General features: G+C 43.9%; 1 protein-coding gene across 6 annotated transcripts in view; it reads left to right on the top strand.

Annotated features, from left to right (window-relative positions):
• The window catches only part of CHL1 (cell adhesion molecule L1 like), a 463,163-nt gene that overhangs the window by 404,640 nt on the left and 36,558 nt on the right, over nt 1-21,965 (top strand). For all 6 annotated transcript variants that reach the window (XM_085624524.1, XM_085624521.1, XM_085624522.1 and 3 more), the window contains 3 exons: nt 1,329-1,533; nt 2,666-2,788; nt 17,562-17,741. In XM_085624524.1, the coding sequence (XP_085480650.1) occupies nt 1,329-1,533; nt 2,666-2,788; nt 17,562-17,741 (508 nt within the window). The remainder of the gene's footprint in view (nt 1-1,328; nt 1,534-2,665; nt 2,789-17,561; nt 17,742-21,965) is intronic.

Raw genomic sequence — 21,965 nt, 5'->3', positions numbered from 1 at the left:
TTTAGATTACATCCATATTGTTACTGGAGTGAGATTGAAAATAGACGCACAGCCAAAATTTGTTATGCCTCCGTCATGGCCGTCTGTCCATAGCTGACTCTAAAGACTAACAGTGCCTTCACTGCAATGTGAGGCAGGTCCTGCTTTGTCACAGAGTGACACTATAGCAGGGCTTCTGCCTGTCATAATATCTTAATTTGAGTCTGAAAGGCAGTGAATCAATGCTTCAGACTTTGAGAACACCGCAGTATTACAGATAACGATTGTACCGGAATGCCAAGGACTCAGATAAAACGAGAATCACACATCCCGGGACAGCACATGATTCACCCAAACTGTTCTAGACACCTAAATGTACACATGGTGACGAAGGGCATAATTACGATCTTAGCTAATGGGTCACTCTATTACAATGGTAAAGGATATCCTGTCCGCCGAAATCTACATCCCATACGATATAATGGGATTTCGATTTCAACGGCAATAATACCGTTGTGAAGGAGTAACCAGTCCAAAGAGATCGTAATCAGGGCCAAAGTCTGTACCAAACTACCAAAAACTTGTTATGCATCTGAATCTCATACACTGTGAGCACCCAAATCATGCAGGCTGTGATGGTATATGAATCACACACTGGAGTATCCCATGATACCAGCACCAGACCTTTGTATGCATCCATGAACTGTAACAGTGACTAACCTTCTAAATTTCACAGACCACCAGAAGCTCAATTTCACAGATCTTAACTGTTTATGAATCTCACAGACCCTGAAGATGGCTATAATTCCCAATGTGACAGTCATTAAATCACCAATAATCTTACACCATGATTACCACAGATTGAGACAGTGATCCTGAAAATATACAAGCTCCTAAATTATTAACAGCTACTAAATGCCAAAGATATTTTCCAACTGAAATGCTAATGACAAGACCCAGAATTACAAAGACTGAATGCGTCCGTTAGCTGCAAGTCTTATAATGTGGACACGTGATTACTGATTCGCTGAACTCTACACATGTCCAAGTAAAATACACAGGCACCGGAATACAAAAATTTAGACTGTTCCAGAGTTTTCAGGTTGATTGATTCTAGTTCTCAAATGTTATGCCTTTTTAGTTCTACAATATATCATCTCTAAGGCATGTTGCTGAATCAGAAATTCAGAGGCTCTGTCTGATTTTTGGGTCCCACAGATTGAGCCTGTTTTATATGTGGTGAACAGCTGTGACTTGCTTTGAAGCTAATTTCTTTTCATTTGCTGAGATGGGAACATGGTGCTCCTTCAATTGTCTCTAGATAAACATATTAATACTCTGCTTTTCAGGTAAACTGGTGGAAAGTGCGAAACCTGCTAGATGGGAAAAAGCATCACCCAGAGAAGCGCTCGCTGACGTTTGCAGGGGAAAGAGACTCCGGAATGGTTCCTGGCCTTGAGCCGTACAGTGATTACCAGTTATGTGTGACTGCTTTTAACACCAGAGGAGAAGGGCCTGCGAGTCCTGTGCTTACATTTCTGACTCCTGAAGGAGGTAATAGAAAATGCATTACCTCAAGAATAGTGCAACCTCAGATACATTTCCACCTGAATCACATTACTTTCATGGCCCCATCAGTTGTTTAGTTGTTTATGAGAAGAAGCACTTTGCCACCTACAGGGTCCAGTCCCATTATAAATCATTTCCACTTGAACAACACCTTGAAAACTCCACCCAAGAGATACCTCGTCTTCAGCATCTTTGTCACATAGCATTCCCGCTTGAAGTTTTCTGTCATTTACAGAATTTTGTCCAGGGGACAACATTATCACTGCCATGACTAGCAAACAACCAAACACTTTCCAGTTGTCCTCTATTCCTTCAGACATTATTTTGTCCCTGAAGAACCACTGCCTTCTAAATCTCTTCTTCTCCAGACTCCCATTAACTCTGCCACTCGTTTTTCACTTTGTATATTTCCACATACAGAGGCAGAAATCCTCTTTATGGAGTTGAAGCCTTTTAGAAATGTCAAATATTATCAACAAAAAATTGGAGCAGAGCAACATGAATTCTGTAACCCTCCGGACAGGTCAATGGTCTAATCTCTTGTTTAGACTCCTCCACCATACACCTTAATCGTTCTTTTCAACAAATCTTCTCCTCTTTGGTTGGTGTCCTCCCATCCTGTACCGACTCTCGGAATTCTTATTCTGAGCTCAGTTTCCCACTTCCATCACCTTTCTCTATGTTTCAGTTGTCTACACTGGTTGTGTCATCTTTATTCTTTGGTCCCTGCCCATACCATTGTTTTGTACACAGTCAAAGGCTTCTGGCATTGCTCCATTGACTAATCTCACCAGTTATGTTTTCTTTTCAGAAGCCACACTTTCTACTTTAATTCCATCTTCTCAGAAACTGCTAGTGCTTTAGCTGTCTGGTCTCTCCATGATTATTCTGGTAATACTCAGTGTACGGGACCTTCTTTGTCTAAATAATTGACTTCAGGGCTTTCTACGTACACCTCGTAGGCGTGTACTTGTCATTTCTTTCAATCTTTCATCCTTCCGTTCTGTGTGCAACTGTGATGACTTAAGCACATTTAACTGTTAGTGTGAACATACTGTGCATTAATCATCAGAGAATGACCAATTTATTTAAGTAACTGTTCCCTCTTCTTTTCCAGTTCCGGATCAACCACGTTTTCTACAAATTCACAGCTTTGAGGAAGACTCAGTAACATTGACCTGGGCACCACCCAAGAAGCCCAATGGTATTCTCCGTGGCTACTTGTTGCAGCACCAGATAAGTAAGTGGAAAAGATTCAAACTCAAAGGGGTAAAGGAATTATTAGGTGTATGTTAGGTGTTCGAAACATGAGATTTCTCTCATGTTAATTGTTCTTGTATGATATATGTTGTAAATATGATCACTGTATAAGCACTACGTTTTCTGCATTTTATTCACTTAGATTGCAATGTGTTATATTGCAATGCACATGGATTGTTGTAATACAATTGTAAAAGAAACCTAGATTCATTTTCCTATGTACAATTCCGTTGGAAAAGAACTGCATTTCTAATCTGCTTTTGAATTCCTCTAAAGTTTAGATGAGTTTTCCTAATGTAAATGGTCCCAGGTGACTGTTTGGAATAGAAACATTGTCTCCCTGTTCCATTATTATGTAGGGGTATCCGTGTTGAATATATATATTTACAAAAGTTAAAGGCAGCCGTGTTGTTTTGTGTACTGCGTTTTGCCCTTAGATGTAGGTAAGTGCTAAGTTTGACATTTTTCCTCTACCAATTGCCACTTCATCAAAGTGATAACAGGTAGGGAAAGATATTTAAAGTTTCTATATATTTAAAAAACAATATACTGGGTACTGCGGTACTACCTTGGGAGTACCACAGTACCCCAAAAAAAAGTGATAAATATGTTAAAAAACAAAAATACACTGTAGTACCCTATATTTTGTGACTATTGCATATAGAGTGCATTCTCCAGTTTTAAGATATTTAAATCTTCATCAAAAAGTCTACAAATTACTGCACAAGTTAAAAATTATTTTTTTAATGTGCAGTTCTCCATAAACTTCTAAAAAACTAGAAAAGCAAATTATAAATACATTTCTCTACCGATTAACACTTTATTTAGGAAACATTAACAAAACTTACGAGTTACCTATATGTAAGACCCTAACCCAGATCGCAGCGAAACACAGAAACTGACAAAATGTGCTGAAAACAACATGGCTGCCTTTTACATTTGTACTCCACTCAACTCTACTGCCACTACACTCTATGCCACTACACTCTACGCCACAACACTCTGCCATTTCACTGTGTGCCACTCCACTCTATGCCACTCTATGCTATTCTACCATACACCACTCCATTCTCAAATACTCTACTCTTTGCCACTCCACAGTACGCTATTACACTGTACGCCACTAAAGTCTACCCCACTACACTGTACCCCATGCCACTCAACAACACTCCACTCTATGTATTCAATTCAACCGAACTCCACTTTACGCCACTACACTGTACGCCACTACACTTTATGCTCTTCCACTCTACGCTGCCCCAGTCAACAGAATTCCAATGTACATCACTATTCTGTACCTCACGCCAGTCTACACCACTCTAATCTACGATATTCTACTGCACTCAACTCCACTCTGTGCTATTACACTCTACTCCTCTCCACTCTAAGCCACTCCATGCTACCCGACTCCAGTGTATGCTTTTTCACTGTATGCCACTCCAGCATACACCTCTCCACTCTATGCCACTCACTCCATTCTACTCCACTCCACTTTACTCCAGTGTATTCCACCAAACTGTACCTTACTACAGTCTACACCAGCCCACTCTACAACACTCCACTGTATGGTACTCCACTCCACTCTATGCCACTCCAGTGTGCCCCAATCTAAGCTATTCCACTGTATGCCACTCCACTCTTACACATGCCAGTGTACACCGCTGAACTGTACACCACTCCATTGTATACTATTCCACTGTATGCTATACACTCCACTGTACACTCCTACACTATATGCCAATACACTCTGCACTGTTCCACTTTACACAACTCCAGTGTACTCCACTCCACTCTAAGATATTCCACGCTATCATTCCATTCTGTGCCACTATAATATTTGCTATTCCACTGTGTGCCACTCCACTCAACATCACTCCACTCTAAGTCACTTTACTCCATCCCCCTTATGTTTATGCCGCTCTGCTCTATGTCACTCTACTCTATGCCACTCAACTCTATCCCACTCCAGGCTCCGCCACTGCACTGTATGCCGCACCACTATATACCACACTACTGTACAACAATCCACTGTACGTGATTACACTGTACATCACTCTATTCTAAGGTGCTGCATTGCACGTCACTACACTCTATGCCAATCCACACTTCCTTACTACATTGTACCTTATTCCGCTGTATGACACTCCATTCTATGCCATTCTACTGTACGCTGCTCCACTGTGTGCTACTACAGTCTACCCCACTACACTGTACCCTGCTCCATCCAACAACAGTCACTTCTATGGCAATTGCCTCTACAACACTCCACACTATGCCACTACACTGTACCCCACTCTACTCTACTCTACGCCACTCTTCTCTATGCCACTCCACTCTACCTCAATCCAGTGTACACTATTTCACTGGATGCCACTTCAGTGTACACCACTCCACTCTACGCTGTTCCACTGAACATCTCTATATTGTGCTTCACTCCACTCTGCACCGGTCAAATCTAGAACACTCCACTGTATGCCACTCTACTCTATGTCACTCCACTGTACGCCAGTTTACTCTATGCTATTCTACTGTATGCCACCTCAATCCCACACACTCCAGTCTACACCAGTGGGCGCCTCTCCACTATACGCCACTCCACTCTACAACAATCCTTTCAACACCAGTCCACTCTTTACTACTACACTCTGACCAATTCCACTATGTAACACTCCATTCTGTGCCACTCTATTGTACACTATACCATGACATGCCAAACCACTACACTGTACACCAGTAACACTCAACATTGATCCACTCTGCTCCACTCCACTATATGCTTCTCCACTATATAACAATTTATTCTACACTGCTACACTCTATGCCACTAAACTCTATGCTAGTACACTCTGTGCTAATCCACTGTATGCTACTCCACTCTAGAACACACCACTCAACGCCACTCCACATTACGCTATTACACTGTATGTCACTATATTCTCCCACACTACAATCAATTCTACTACACTCCACCGTATGGTATTTCACTTTACAACACTCCAGTCTATGCCACTATAATGTAAGCTACTCAACTCTGTGCCACTCCAGTCTATGCTATTCCACTGTATGCCACTACACTATATCTCACTCTACTGCACAACACTCTACTGTACGCTACACTACTTTATGCCACTACCCTGTACACTATTCCACTCTACACCACTCGAATCTATGCCACTCCACTCTACCCCATGCCAGGGTACACTACTCCACTGTATGCCCTTCCAGTGTATGCCCTTCTGTTCTATGCCACTCCACTCTACTCTATTCCACTGCACTCCACTACAATGTACCTCACTCCACTCTACAACACTCCACTGTACTCCATTCACGCTATGCCACTCCACTCTACACCACTCCATTCTATGCTATTGCACTGTATGCCACTCTACTCTCATACACTCCACTGTATGCCACAGCACTGTACACCACTGCACTGTATGCTAATCCACGCTACACTATGCTACTGTATGCAAATGCACTGTAGGCACTCTACTCTATGCTATTCCACTCCACTGTATGGTGCTTCACTGTACGCCACTCTAATATATTGTATTCCACTGTACTCAAGTCCACTGTATGTAACTGCACTCTACGTTTCTCTACTCTACCCAACTCCACTCTACGCCTCTCCACTCTGTGCGACTCCACTCTACTCTACGACACTCCAGTCTATGCCACTGCACTGTATGGTATTCACCTATATGTTACTCCACTCTACTCTATTCCACTGTATGCAACTCTCACCACTACCCTCTATGATTATTCATTCTAAGCTACTCCAGCCTTTTTAACTTGACTATATGCTATTCCACTCCATGCCACTACACTCTACAACACTCCAGTGTATGAATCGACACTATACGCTGTTGTACTGTAGCCACAATACTGTACCTTACTCCACTGTATGCCGCTCCACTCTACACCACTACACTCTACACTACTCTACTACTTGCTATTACACTCTACCACACCATACTCTATGCCACTACATTCTGCTCCACTCCACTATATGCTTCTCCACTGTATAACAATTTATTCTACACTGCTGCACTCTATGCCACTAAACTCTATGCTAGTACACTCTGTGCTAATCCACTGTATGCTACTCCACTCTAGAACACACCACTCAACGCCACTCCACATTACGCTATTACACTGTATGTCACTATATTCTCCCACACTACAATCAATTCTACTACACTCCACCGTATGGTATTTCACTTTACAACACTCCAGTCTATGCCACTATAATGTAAGCTACTCAACTCTGTGCCACTCCAGTCTATGCTATTCCACTGTATGCCACTACACTATACCTCACTCTACTGCACAACACTCTACTGTACGCTACACTACTTTATGCCACTACCCTGTACACTATTCCACTCTACACCACTCTAATCTATGCCACTCCACTCTACCCCATGCCAGGGTACACTACTCCACTGTATGCCCTTCCAGTGTATGCCCTTCTGTTCTATGCCACTCCACTCTACTCTATTCCACTGCACTCCACTACAATGTACCTCACTCCACTCTACAACACTCCACTGTACTCCATTCACGCTATGCCACTCCACTCTACACCACTCCATTCTATGCTATTGCACTGTATGCCACTCTACTCTCATACACTCCACTGTATGCCACAGCACTGTACACCACTGCACTGTATGCTAATCCACGCTACACTATGCTACTGTATGCAAATGCACTGTAGGCACTCTACTCTATGCTATTCCACTCCACTGTATGGTGCTTCACTGTACGCCACTCTAATATATTGTATTCCACTGTACTCAAGTCCACTGTATGTAACTGCACTCTACGTTTCTCTACTCTACCCAACTCCAATCTACGCCTCTCCACTCTGTGCCACTCCACTCTACTCTATGACACTCCAGTCTATGCCACTGCACTGTATGGTATTCACCTATATGTTACTCCACTCTACTCTATTCCACTGTACGCAACTCTCACCACTACCCTCTATGCTTATTCATTCTAAGCTACTCCAGCCTTTTTAACTTGACTATATGCTATTCCACTCCATGCCACTACACTCTACAACACTCCAGTGTATGAATCAACACTATACGCTGTTGTACTGTAGCCACAATACTGTACCTTACTCCACTGTATGCCGCTCTACTCTACACCACTACACTCTACACTACTCTACTACTTGCTATTACACTCTACCACACCATACTCTACGCCACTACATTCTGCTCCACTCCACTATATGCTTCTCCACTGTATAACAATTTATTCTACACTGCTACACTCTATGCCACTAAACTCTATGCTAGTACACTCTGTGCTAATCCACTGTATGCTACTCCACTCTAGAACACACCACTCAACGCCACTCCACATTACGCTATTACACTGTATGTCACTATATTCTCCCACACTACAATCAATTCTACTACACTCCCCCGTATGGTATTTCACTTTACAACACTCCAGTCTATGCCACTATAATGTAAGCTACTCAACTCTGTGCCACTCCAGTCTATGCTATTCCACTGTATGCCACTACACTATACCTCACTCTACTGCACAACACTCTACTGTACGCTACACTACTTTATGCCACTACCCTGTACACTATTCCACTCTACACCACTCTAATCTATGCCACTCCACTCTACCCCATGCCAGGGTACACTACTCCACTGTATGCCCTTCCAGTGTATGCCCTTCTGTTCTATGCCACTCCACTCTACTCTATTCCACTGCACTCCACTACAATGTACCTCACTCCACTCTACAACACTCCACTGTACTCCATTCACGCTATGCCACTCCACTCTACACCACTCCATTCTATGCTATTGCACTGTATGCCACTCTACTCTCATACACTCCACTGTATGCCACAGCACTGTACACCACTGCACTGTATGCTAATCCACGCTACACTATGCTACTGTATGCAAATGCACTGTAGGCACTCTACTCTATGCTATTCCACTCCACTGTATGGTGCTTCACTGTACGCCACTCTAATATATTGTATTCCACTGTACTCAAGTCCACTGTATGTAACTGCACTCTACGTTTCTCTACTCTACCCAACTCCACTCTACGCCTCTCCACTCTGTGCCACTCCACTCTACTCTATGACACTCCAGTCTATGCCACTGCACTGTATGGTATTCACCTATATGTTACTCCACTCTACTCTATTCCACTGTACGCAACTCTCACCACTACCCTCTATGCTTATTCATTCTAAGCTACTCCAGCCTTTTTAACTTGACTATATGCTATTCCACTCCATGCCACTACACTCTACTACACTCCAGTGTATGAATCGACACTATACGCTGTTGTACTGTAGCCACAATACTGTACCTTACTCCACTGTATGCCGCTCCACTCTACACCACTACACTCTACACTACTCTACTACTTGCTATTACACTCTACCACACCATACTCTACGCCACTACATTCTTTGTCACCGCACTGTACGCTATTCTACTGTATATGCATACAGACGCCACTCCCCTCTACACCCCTCCACTCTTCGCTGTTCCATTCTATGTCACTCCACTATACACCACTCCACTGTAAAAAAAACTCCACTTTACAACACTCTAATCTACACCACTCCACTTTACACCATTCCACTGTAGGCTATTCTACTGTACTCCACTCCTCCATACCCCATTCCACTCCACAGCACTATACTCTATGAGAATACATTTTACGACTCTCTCCTCCACTCTACTGTACCACACTCCACTTAATCACACTCCACTCAATGACAGTAAACTCTACTATTCCAAAAAAGGTTTTATTAAAAATAAAAATAAAACATTGAAATCCAATGAAAAAAACAGAGGTTAAACCTTTGTTATAGTTAGGCAAACTTTATTTATTCTTTCTGTACAAACCAAACTGAAAATACACAAACATAAGAAATTCTACAGTTATAGATATACCTTAAATGTATAATCTACGCACCACCTTTAAACTAATATAACTTACTTTACTACTTATTTATTTAGGACAGGAGCCTTCCCAGTCCCCCACCCCTTCAGCATCAGCCTCAGTGCCCCTTTAGTTTACGCTCAGCTGCACATGTCCACCAAGTGAGAGGCAAAATCAAACATTATCTACAAGGGTAGCAAGCTATCACATCCAACATATCAGTCCTTAGGACCATTCAATGGGATTATGCCCTTCTATTCCTTTCCTAACCACTGCATGGTCCGCCCACATCAGAGCAGCTTTCAGAGGAGCACCTGTCCATCTTGTTGTAAGAGGCAAAATATCTTCTTTCCAAAGGAGCTATTTGCTCATACCGAAGAAAGAAGGAGGCCTTGTCATATTTTAGACCTTTACCTTCCTGCAAAAGGTTAAATTCAAAATGCTCATACTGGCCCAGTTTCTGTCTGCTCCGGAACTGAGCGACTAGATGGTAGCCTTAGACCTGTTGGATGTGTATTTAGATGTGTCTGTCCTGATGTTACTTGTGGTTAAAGGTCGACCAAGAGCCTTTTGAATTTCCTGTTCTACCATTTGGCCTCACCAGTCACCCTCGAGTGTCCACAAAATTGATGGAGATAGTTGCGGCAAACCTTTGGAGGTTGGGAGCATTATTATTTTTCTACCTTGATGACAGTCTGTTTAAGGCAAGCTTGTCACAGGCAGTAGTAGATTCCGATGATTGCAAACCTCCTGACATCATTAGGGTTCATAATCAACATGCTAAAGTTGCTCCTGACTCTTTTTAAGAGGTTCCCCTTCATCCTGCATATGGTGCAGTTCCAGGCCTTCCCTATGTCACAAAGAGCCCATGATATTCAGGCTATGATCCCGATAATTCTGCCTCATTCCTAGGTCTCAGTGAGAATGTTTGTGAAGCTTCTTGGCCAATTGTCCTACTGCATCTTGCTTATCAACTATGGAAGGTGGCATATACAGTTTCTACAGTGAAGTCTGAAGTCTCAATGGGCCCAGCACCAGGGGAACCTGTCGTATTTCATCCAGGTGTGGGAGTGGGCTGCAGTAGGTTTGCATGGCGGCTGCTCATTCCTGATTGGACCAGCAGCAGAACCCGCTCCTTTCCAACACCCAGAGTTGACGGCTGGGTTGGGTAGGTCATGTGGGGAAAGTGGAGGTCAGAGGACTCTAGCCTCCAGCATTAAACCAAATCCACCGAAATGTGCTGGAGTTGCAGGCCATTCACTTGGCGTTGAATACCTTCCTACTGTCTGTCAAGGGGAAAAAGTTACAGGCTCTCACGGACAACCTCACTGCCATGTGATATTGCAACTAGCAGGGTGGAGTTGGGTCTTGTGTCTTCTGCCAAGAGACTCTACTCCTCTGGAGTTGGCTGGGACTTGGTACAGCTAACTAATCCGGAGGTTGTGTATGTTATCCTTGCTGCGTGACATCCCTCTACAAAGCCCATTTATGTGGGGCACTGGGACAAATGTGTGGCCTAGTGTGAAGTCTGAAACACAGGTACATTACAGGCTAAGATGTTGGATGTTTTGTTGTTGTCAGCTTGTCGCTTGAGTGAGGTCCAAGATCTTTCAGTGCAATTGCCCTACACCACCTATACCCCCAGAAGAAGTGTTGCTGAAAACCTGGGCGGACTTGTTGCCGAAAGTCATGACTCCTTTTCACATTTGGTAATCCATATAGCTCCCAAACCTTTTAACCTCATTTTCAGCTCTCAATAGGGGAGAGACTCACTTGATTGTACCAAAATAGGGCATTTAATCTTTAATATCGGTCACACCAAAGACCATTGGGTAGAAGGCCATATTTTTAAGGCATTTCAGACATTTAATGCAGTGCAGGAAAGAACTTTGTTCTATGGATAGTCCTTTGCGTTAAGATTTGCAAAGCATTGGCCAAAAACCAGCCCCAGGAAGGACTGAGGGCTTATTCAGCCAAAGCTGCCACAAATGCATGCAACATGGGCATAGTGCACACATTCACTAAACACTACTGCCTTTACATCCAGGTCTGACAGGAAATACATTTCACCCTTTGGCTCTGCAGGACTTTTTGATCTGAACCCACTCAAGAGATCCTATGCCTTGGGAGGTATTACTTTTGTAGCTATCCTCATGGTGAAGAATTGGCAGTTAGAAGTAATGATCAGAAGAACTAGTTACTTATCTTCGCTAAGGCTCTTTCTGGTGGGTACTCTATCTAACCGAAGATTCCTCCCTGGCCTTCAACTTCCTGTTCTGTGGAGCAGTCTTTTTTTATTTGTATTTATTTTAAAGCATAAAAAAAAGAAAACAGATCACAGCATCATAATCACCAAAGACATAATGCATATAGATGTACAATTGCATACAGGAAAGTGCATAGACATAGGTAAATGTACAGTACGTGTACAACTCACAAATTATACAAAGAGGCAGTACGAAAGGCACACCCCAAACAACGTCAGGCAGTGCCATCACATCAATTTGCTACCGAGGCAATATCCCACACAAATAACAGTGGCAGCGAAGTGAGCATCAAACCTAATCAACAGAGGGTTCCTGTCGTGCCTGTTGGTATTGTGTGAAGAGACCCCAGAAACTCTTTGGGCGGTTTCGAGGCGGAAGCAATTCGTTATATACATCTGTCTGAGTGTTACAATAGACCATATCACATTCCCATTCTACAATAGTAGGTACAGGACCCCGCATCCATCGCATTGCTAGTCTACGCTTTGCTAGGAGTAAGCCCATGGCTACCAATTTGTGGACCTTCTTCTGGAGGGGCTCCATGTACCCCAGCAGTGCCATTACGGGGTTTGGGGTGAGAGGGACGCCCACAATATCAGTCAACACACTAAAAATGTTGGACCAAAAGTGCTCTACCTGAGGACATAGCCACACCAGATGAAACAAACCTGCATCCGGGGTGTTACACCATTCACAGTTATTTGTCCCGCGCAGACCAAACCTGTAGGGGCGCTGTGCAGTGTGATGCACCCTGTTCAAAAACTTACAATGGGCCAATCTGTGGCGGCCATTTAGAGAGATTGTGTGTGTAACTTCAGAGCAATAAAACCAGATATCATCAGAGAGGGAAGTGCCAATATCCGCTTGCCAGACCAGCCGCACCTTTGTGCGGGGAGTCATCTTGGTGAGAATTGTCGAGGAGTAAAGTCGGGACACTAACTTAGCCGGTGAGTCTGAGCACAGCAGTATTGAAAGGGGAGGACTCTCCATAGGTTCTAAGAGGTCATCACCCAGGGTGGCACGCATAGTATGGCGGGTTCGAAAGAAATGAAATTGTGTTAGTACAGAGGGCACCTCCCCACCAACAGTCACGTCCTCCCATGTGCGCATCTGACCATCTTTGAATAGGTCACCCATCTCCTGAATGTGTAAACTATGAAGTGAGCGAACAGTGCCCCACTCAGAACTAAGAGTGAACCAATTACACTACTCCACTCGCAGATGGGGAGAATACAACTGGGCGCCGTCATGCAACCTAAGAAGCGCATGCCAGGCATGGACTGTGGAGTTCACCGAGTCCAGCATCCCACAGTGTCTCAGTGGTGCTGAGGTCAAGAAACGCAGCAAGGGGTCTGGGGCGGCCGCTACATTTTCAGGGTGAAGGTGTGGTAGGTCATGTGGACCATCAACTCAACTATAGGCATGTGAGGCCTGCGCGATCCTGTAGTAAAGCTCTAAATTGGGTGCGCCCAGTCCACTCGCCGCATATGGCAACATGAGAGTATCCAAAGCCACCCGTGGAGTCTTGTCTGCCCACGCCAGTTTGTTCATCAATGTGCGAAGCTCTCTAAACAAGTGCTGAGGCACCACTATTGGTATATTAACAAAGAGAAAGCGAGGTAGAACCCCAATTTTCATTTAGGACACCCTACCCACCAGTGAGAGGAGAAGCCGAATCCACCTATCCATGTAGTCGCCTAATCGGCTAATAGCTTTACCGTAGTTTCCCTTAATAAGTTGGTCTGCATCAGAGTGAATCTGGATACCCAGGTAGCGGACCGGGTCCGACGTCCACTGGAGCGGAAAATCAAGAGGGGACGGCAGTGTAGCTGGCGTTAGGGGAAAGATAATAGACTTATCCCAGGTACTTTTCAGTCCTGAGAAGCCTCCATATTGCAGTATTTCTCGAATCACAGGAGCTAGGTGGGTATCAGGGTCGCGAATATATAGAAGCACATCATCAGCGTATGCCGAAACAAATAAATTGTATTTAGGAAAGCGAAGTCCCTGTGCCCGTGGTATTCCCGCAATGCCCTCAGCAGGGGTTCAGCGGTTATGGCATATAATAGTGGAGATAGGGGAAACCCCTGAAGGGTGCCCCAAGAGATTGGAATTGGGGCGGAGACTGTATCCCCAGTGCGAACCGGGGCAACAGGCAAATTATACAGAGCCGAGACTAATTTCAAGAAGACCTCCCCTACACCCATGCGGCGGAGCACTGCCGTCATAAACGGCCATTCAATGGAGTCGAAGGTCTTTTCGGCATCTAAAAAGACCGCCGCCACATTGACATCCGGGCGGACATGTTGAAGGGCACCGAATACCGTCCGAAGATTGTACGACAGAGTACGGCTAGTGATGAATCCTGCCTGCTCGGGGCCTATCAGTTGGGGCAGTAATGGAGATAAACGATTAGCCGGAATCTTAGCGAATATTTTTGTGTCTACATTAAGTAAAGATAGTGGGCAATAAGAAGAGCATTTATGGGGGTCTTTATCAGGTTTTCTTAATGTAATTATGAGGGCCTCACGCATGAAGGGAGCATTATCCCAGTCGCCCCCGCTTCGTGGAACAAAGTGGACAGGTGGGGAATCAACAAATCACTAAAACCTTTGTAGAAGGACACCGTAAGGCCGTCCTGTCCAGGGGCGCTACCTTCCCTCATAGAGTTTAAAGCAAGATGTATCTCCGCTGTTTCAATAGGACGCAGTAGAAATTCTCTGTGCCAGTTCTGTAGCCAGGGAAGTTCAATATATTCCAGTTATTGTAAACTATCATCATCGCTAGGGGTGACTTTAGTGCCATATAACTCTTGATAGTAACTACAAAATTCGCTGTTGATATCCGCCAGGGCAGTAAGAATAGAGCCCTCCCCATTTACCAGCTCCACCGGACCACTATTGCTCAGCCGGCGGTGAGCAAGTGTTGTCAGTACTGAGCCAGGCCTATCCGCCTCTACATAAGACCTAGCTAAAGCATATTTGCCCATATGCTTGAACTCGCTATCAGCCTCCACATGATATTCCTCAATCGTGGCTTTTAGCTGTTCACGCAACTCAGGGTCATTCACGAGGGCCAGCTCAGCTTCCAGTTTAGCCATTCGGGATTCTTACAGTGCAAGTCTACCTCTGATAGTGCGAAGGACCCCGCGTGTTTACTAATGGCGACACCTCATATATAAACCTTAAACGACTCCCAGACCATGGCAAAGGTGTCAACGGAGCCAATGTTAATGGTGAAAAATTCAGAGATTGCATCATGCAGCTCAGATTTGAAGGCTGTGCCCAATAGTGAATATGGGGGAACCTCCACAAAAAAGGAGGAGGCCACGTGATGGGAATGAGATAGCTAGCAGAATGGGCGGGTGGTCCGAGAAGTTGCGGGCCAGAACCGAGCAGTCCTGAACATTAGGCAACATCGCGTGTAACGCATTGGGGCAGATGTTACCCATTAACAACAAGCTAGACCACCCCCTGCCACGCCGCTCAACTATTATCACAGAGCTGCCACGGTAACCGCTAATAGTTGTCAGGGGACTCCTAAAGAGACCAAAGTTTGGGGGAGACCAATATCACCTCTAGTAGCACAAGTGAACACAGCAAAGTAGAGAAAAAAAGAAAAAACATATGACTCTCAGTTCTCATCAAAAGGCTAAAACATACTTAGCGGGCTCTTTAGTATATCAACAACAATCGAAGTAGGAATAACCGGTATCTCAGCATGGCTACAGTGGTAGCAGCGAAGTAGCTGAACACATTCTGCCCAGTATGAGCATTTCAGTGTCATCAAGGCTGCTGTTACCCCCAGCTGCGCCAGGATTATTATTCTGACCCTTTCCACGCTTGCCAGCCTTCTCCCAGTCCCTGAAAGCCTTCTGTAGAGACTGAGGGTCCATGAAGATTCTAGGCTTGCCATCGAAAACCACCTTAAGACGAGCAGGGTATAGCATGGCATAATCTATCTTCTGGTCACGTAGTTTACATTTCAAAGAGGTGAACTGCCTCCTGGCCTCTTGAACTTTGATGGTAAAGTCAGGGAATAAAGAAATGGATGCACCTTCATATTGCAAGCTGCCCAGTTCTCTTGCCTTGTGCAGCGCGGCGTCCCTGTCCTGGTAGTTCAAGAGTTTGGCGATAATGGGCCACGGGGGAGCACCAGGCTGGGGCATGGGGCCCAATGAGTGATGGGTCCTCTCCACGACAAACATAGAAGAAAACGTGTCAGCACCCAACAGCGTTGTAAGTAATTTTTCTACAAAGGACTCCATGTTGCCCGTCGCCGTGGATTCAGCCAGGTCAATTATGCGAAGATTACTGCGCAGCGAACGGGCCTCCAAAACTTCAGCCCTGTCCTGCAGGACTGTCAGGGCTGTCTCCATGCTCTTCTGGGCGGCGCTAAAATCTGACTGGGCCTCCTCTGTCTCCCTGATACTGCGTTCTGCCATATCCAGGCTCTCTAAGTGTTTGTCGACTCTCTCCGCCATTCTGTCCATTCTATAAGCCATGGTGTCGATTTTGGCATTGATAGCTGACAAATCTTGTTGCATGGACGCAATTATCTGTTTAAAATCTCCAACAGGGTCATTCGTAGAGTTATCAGGCTCGGACAGCGCGGATTCAACAGCATCCTCACAGCGCCTTGATTTCGCTGGTCAAAGATCTTTGGCTGAGACTTGTCAGGTTTCCCCATTGCAGCATCTTAAGCAGGCCCACTTCTCCGTCATGAGCATGCAGGGCCCAGACACTCAGGACTGACCAGTCTGGCTAATGCCACCACCACACACCAGGCCCACCAGGTGCCTCAGGGTGAACCACAGCAGCAACGACCCCGCAGGCGAGGCGCCGTCCACTCAAATGTTATGGCCAGTCTTTGTTAAACCTTTTAACCACCTAAAAAAGTCAAAATTTACTAGTACCTCCAATTCTTTTCTGCTCCCGGTCTGAAGGCGCAGTATGAGTAAAAAAAAAAAACTGATATCGATGTGCAGAGACTACGCTTATATGCAACTCTGCTAAATCACTACCATGTCACTACAATGTCAACACGTAGCCACAAGGCAAGACCTAGTGGCATGCGGGAAGAGTGCTGAGAAAGCTTCCAGATGCAGTCTGCCACCTGGAACATACTAAATGTGAGCAATCCGTTATTAGAAAGAGTATCCATCTGAAAATGTATTACTAAAGGTAAGCAACTTGCTCTTGATGACTTTTTTCACATATGGTTCATGGTAATGCCTTTTGTACTTTTCTAGAAATACTATAATGTGCAATTCATTGTAGAATCATTTAGTCTAGCACTCCATCTTGTTCCCTTCACAGGGACAGTATAGATTCCTGTAGGGTGTTGCTTACTGTTTCTCTAGAAATCAAGCCGGAACTCAGAACTATCCTGTCGTCCTCTGTGTGCTTCCAAGCCTCTGCTTTGTTAGACACCGGGGATGCTCGAGTGGATTAGGAACTCGATTTTTGCTCTTCTGATTTCTTGACCATTTGGCTGGTGGCAGTATGCGTTTGACCAACCATCTGCCTGTTCTTTTCCCAGTAAATGACACCGACGAGATCGGGGAACTAAACAGCATCAACATCACCAACTCTTCGCTGGTGAGCTGGAGGATCCCGGACCTTGACCCCAGCACCAAGTACAAGTTCTACCTGCATGCCTGCACCGCAGCAGGCTGTGGGCGAGCAACCACCGAGGAAGGCCTGACAGTGCCACAAGCAAGTAAGTTAGTCCTTCTGCATGTCATATTGCAGAACAGCAGCACAACATGTAGCAATTAATTGTACAGAATGCTGAAATTCCAGTAGAGTAACATGCTCTTCTCCTCATGTTTATGACCTTGAACCCTTTGTTGCCACCAAGTTCTTGGTGCACAGAACTTCCAAGGATGCTGCTTAGTCAAGAATTGTTGGTTCGAAGTAGGATATTTAATTTATTTTTAGGCTGAAAAAATACTAAAAGAAGTGGATTTGTTTACCACTTGTTGAAAAGGGTATGCTGATTAAGCCTGGGCAAAGCACTACGCTACGCTCGCGTAGTTTGCGAAGTTCGCGCTACTTCGCACTACGCGAACTGCTCGTAGCACAGTGCGAACAAGGTACTACGCAGTTTGCGAAGTGCTACGCGTAGCTCGCGTAGTGCGAACTGCACTTTGCGTAGCTTCGCGAAGTGCTACTTCGCGAACTACGCCCAGGGTTAATGCTGATGCCAAAGTCTACATGCACCCAACTCCCTTATCTGAGCAGCTATTTTAGAATATAGCCAAAGACAGGTTTGGTGTCGAGTACATGCTATATATGCCTTTCCTTCACGGTGATTAATACTTCCAAAAGCAGTTCATTTAATTGTGTGAAATCCGGGGCAGTATATATGTATAGAGAAGCTTGTCCTCTATATCACAGAAGAATACATGAATTGTAGTTTGTGAATGTCTTTTGAGTAGGTCACATCGTAGGTGGAGGATGGCTATGAAAGCAAAATACACAAAAAAAAAGATCCCCAGTACTTACCTCCTACGTATTTCTGCTGTCGAAGCCGTGTAAACCTTTCCAAAACAATACCTTTTATGAAATAACTAGAAATATGCCATACATTTTCCATGTGAATCAAGTGTTGTTCTTGGCTCTCATGTCAGTATATTCTCACAGATTAGTTAAATGTAGAACGCTCACAAATTAAAAAAAAAATGCATGTAACATGAATGTTAATGTTAGAGGTAAAAATATTATCATGACATGAAAACATGCAATCATGGCCATTCCATTTCAGCTCTGTGTTTTGGAATTGCGAGTCATTTTGCAGATTCTATGTAACGACGGGAAGTATCGTTACAGATTTGATACATTTGTAGCTTTCTATCTGTCTATCTTTTCCGCCAAGAAACACTGCGCCAGTAAAGAAACTGTCACTCAAGGGTTTCCAAAATATCAGAGAAATTGCAAACTCTCCCGTGGGATAATTTAAACACAGGTCTCAAGTTTATTGTGATTGCCGCGCCGCACTGCGCAATGACTATACAAAGTTGGGGTGTGGTTTTTGGCGTAATAACCGGCTCTGGTTTGTTTTTGTTCCAACTGGTACTGAGGCCCCATATGTAAGTGAAGCTATAGTCTTTGTAACAAAATATAGCATTGTCCAAACATTGAGTTACTGTTTGTGATTACTGCGTCTCACTGGGCTTCATTACAAATTTAGGGGCATATTATCAAGCCAGGCGATACACTTATCGCCTCTTTAGCGGAAGTAAACTGCCGCTAAAACGGCGATAATGGGCTTGATAATATGCTCTATGGAATTCCAATTGAAGCCCATGTTAGACGTCCTTCACATTTAACATGGGCTTCAATTGGAATTCCATAGAGCATATTATCAAGCCCATTATCGCCGTTAAAGTGGCAGTTTTCTGCCGCTAAAGCGGCGATAATTTTATCGCCTGGCTTGATAATATGCCCCATAACCGCCTCCTGAACTACAGCTTGACTGCTCGAAGTAAGGACCTAGCATCTACCTTCCTGTGGAGTCAAGTCAACAAAGAGAGCAACTTAATTCTAAACTGCATTATAATGGTACCTGATGCAGTGCACCAGTGTTAAACAACACACCCCAACAGCACTGCAGCAGGAATTAGTTGACTCTCAGGTCCATCGGTCGAGTATTTAAATGAACTCCTGTTCACACAGCTATTTCCAAAACCTCAATAACTAGCCTCAACTTCCATCAGTGTTTGGTCTATGAAAACAACGTGCATATCATGCATTATGTTTAGATATTTTCATTATTTTTTCTTTACCTTGAACCCTTTTAAAGCGATTTCCTTGCTGAGGTATCTTGTAGCTCCTTTGGCACCGTCTAATATCTGATCAAACACAGAAAGCAATTTCCCTGCCACATCAATGTCTCGATCAGAATGAGAAAGCGCAGATACCCTCTAGTGGCTAATCTTGGGTACTGCAGGAAACAAAACTCAAGGTGATCTTGTTTGCTTCAAATCATATTTGACTAGTAGACAAGCACGCAAATCTACAGACAGCACAATGGATTGGATAATTAAGGCTGGATTTGTATTTTCAGATCTCTTCATGCTATCCTCTAGGTTAGATTTCCTCCTTGCTGCCTATATGGACCGATATTATCATCAAGGGGTCTGGTGATCTGATAAATAACGAGGCAGAAGAATCCCGTAATGGTAATGTTGGAACATATTACGCACAGCGCAATATGCATTTATTATATTACGGGGCATATTTATCATGCAGTTGCATCCCCCTTGCACCACGCAATGGGGCAGAAGTGTGACCCAGCTACTAACTAAGATTTATCTGGCATTGCCCTGTGTGGTTTGATAAATCTAGAGCAACACAACTCAACGATTAATGCTATGTTGTGTTACTCTGCATCACGGAGGTGTTCTATCCCCCCCTGGATTTTGGTGCATTCCCAGATTTACCATTACTGGTAGACTTGAAAGTGTTTTGAAATGCTACGACTCCCCAGGTGAGGCGTAATGAGGAGAAATATCTTTATTTCTCCACGTTTTTTCCTCTTTATGCATTCTGCAGCACACATAGAAAGGGGAAAATGCTTCAGAGGATTGTTTTTGTGCAGGAAGGTGGCCCTTCCTGCACAAAACAATCCTGCTTACAATGCAGGTAACCTTGCACCATGGTTTAACAGTTTCATTGATGGCTGATTTTGAAATCCTCATGGCGAAAGCATGTTTCCTATGACCTTCTTCTATGTGTTTTCAAACCCAGACCTGCTCAAGAATTGGAATTGCCTGTTGCAGGCAGTTCTCTTGCTTGACAATGACATGAGCATTCTAATGCATTCTAATGCTCTAATATGTAGACCGATCTAGTTGACAATGCTGCAATACCAGAGCTGGACAATTTGTGCCAATACAAGTACTACAGTAGCTACTTGATAAAGCACTGTGAACAGATACATCATATTGCATACCAAAGCCATGGTGCTAATCATTCTGCCTGATTAAATTAATGTAGGCAATTTCTTGCAAACCATACGAAGGGGCTTATTTACAGATCACCCATTTGTGGTGCATAAATGAATACTACATTAGTACTATTCATGAACTATAAAACTATTCACAGACCTTCTGCCAGAGACCTGTATAGAAGACCTATATACCCATCTCTTTAACACAAACACACACCCACAAAAGAATGACGCCATTGAATTCACAACTACTCCTCTAAGTTACTCCAGCTCTAAATATGTCAGAACAGACGCAAATGTACTCAAGCCCAGCCTTGAGTAAACTAGTCACACATGTGCACTCAAAGGTACTGCAACACTCAATCATAAGCAGGGCAATTAAAGTATTTTGACATTGAAATTATTATACAATTTCTAAACCAAAATTGTTTAATTATTTTACATTATAGGTAGCTACTAATGAAAAATACAACTTTGTTTATCAAGTGCCTTGTCAGTAGCACAGATTGATATATTCTTTTATATTTCTTAGCTGTACACTTTTATCTGGATGGTGTTTCAGATACTTTTTCCCACCATACCGATCAATATCTTTTTATGGGGGGATAGATGTGCGTCCCACCAAAAGAACTGCTATATGTTTCCTGTTGAATTTGACCATGTCTCCCAGTATTCTGGGCACTTTCCTCATAGACAATAAATGTGTCCAGCTGCACTTCCTGCTTTATATTTTACAAGGAAAATTCAGATACCATAGCCCACTGTTCCAGGCATCATCATCTTTGATGATAAACTCAGTCGTTGTTTTGAAATATTTTGACTCTTTAGTTGTTGGAGTGGTCATGCCCACTGTGTTTCCCACTGCGGTGAGCGTTGTTTTTCTGATGGGAAAAGGATTGTCAACATGCCTCAACATAACAGACAAATTCATTTATATTGGGAATTAGTTGCAATAACCATAGCCCTGCCTCTAACCTTCACTATGATTGT

Source organism: Triturus cristatus, chromosome 9 (genome assembly GCF_964204655.1).
Source record: "Triturus cristatus chromosome 9, aTriCri1.1, whole genome shotgun sequence".
NCBI lineage: Eukaryota > Metazoa > Chordata > Amphibia > Caudata > Salamandridae > Triturus > Triturus cristatus.
This window is presented reverse-complemented; position numbering and strand designations above follow the sequence as displayed.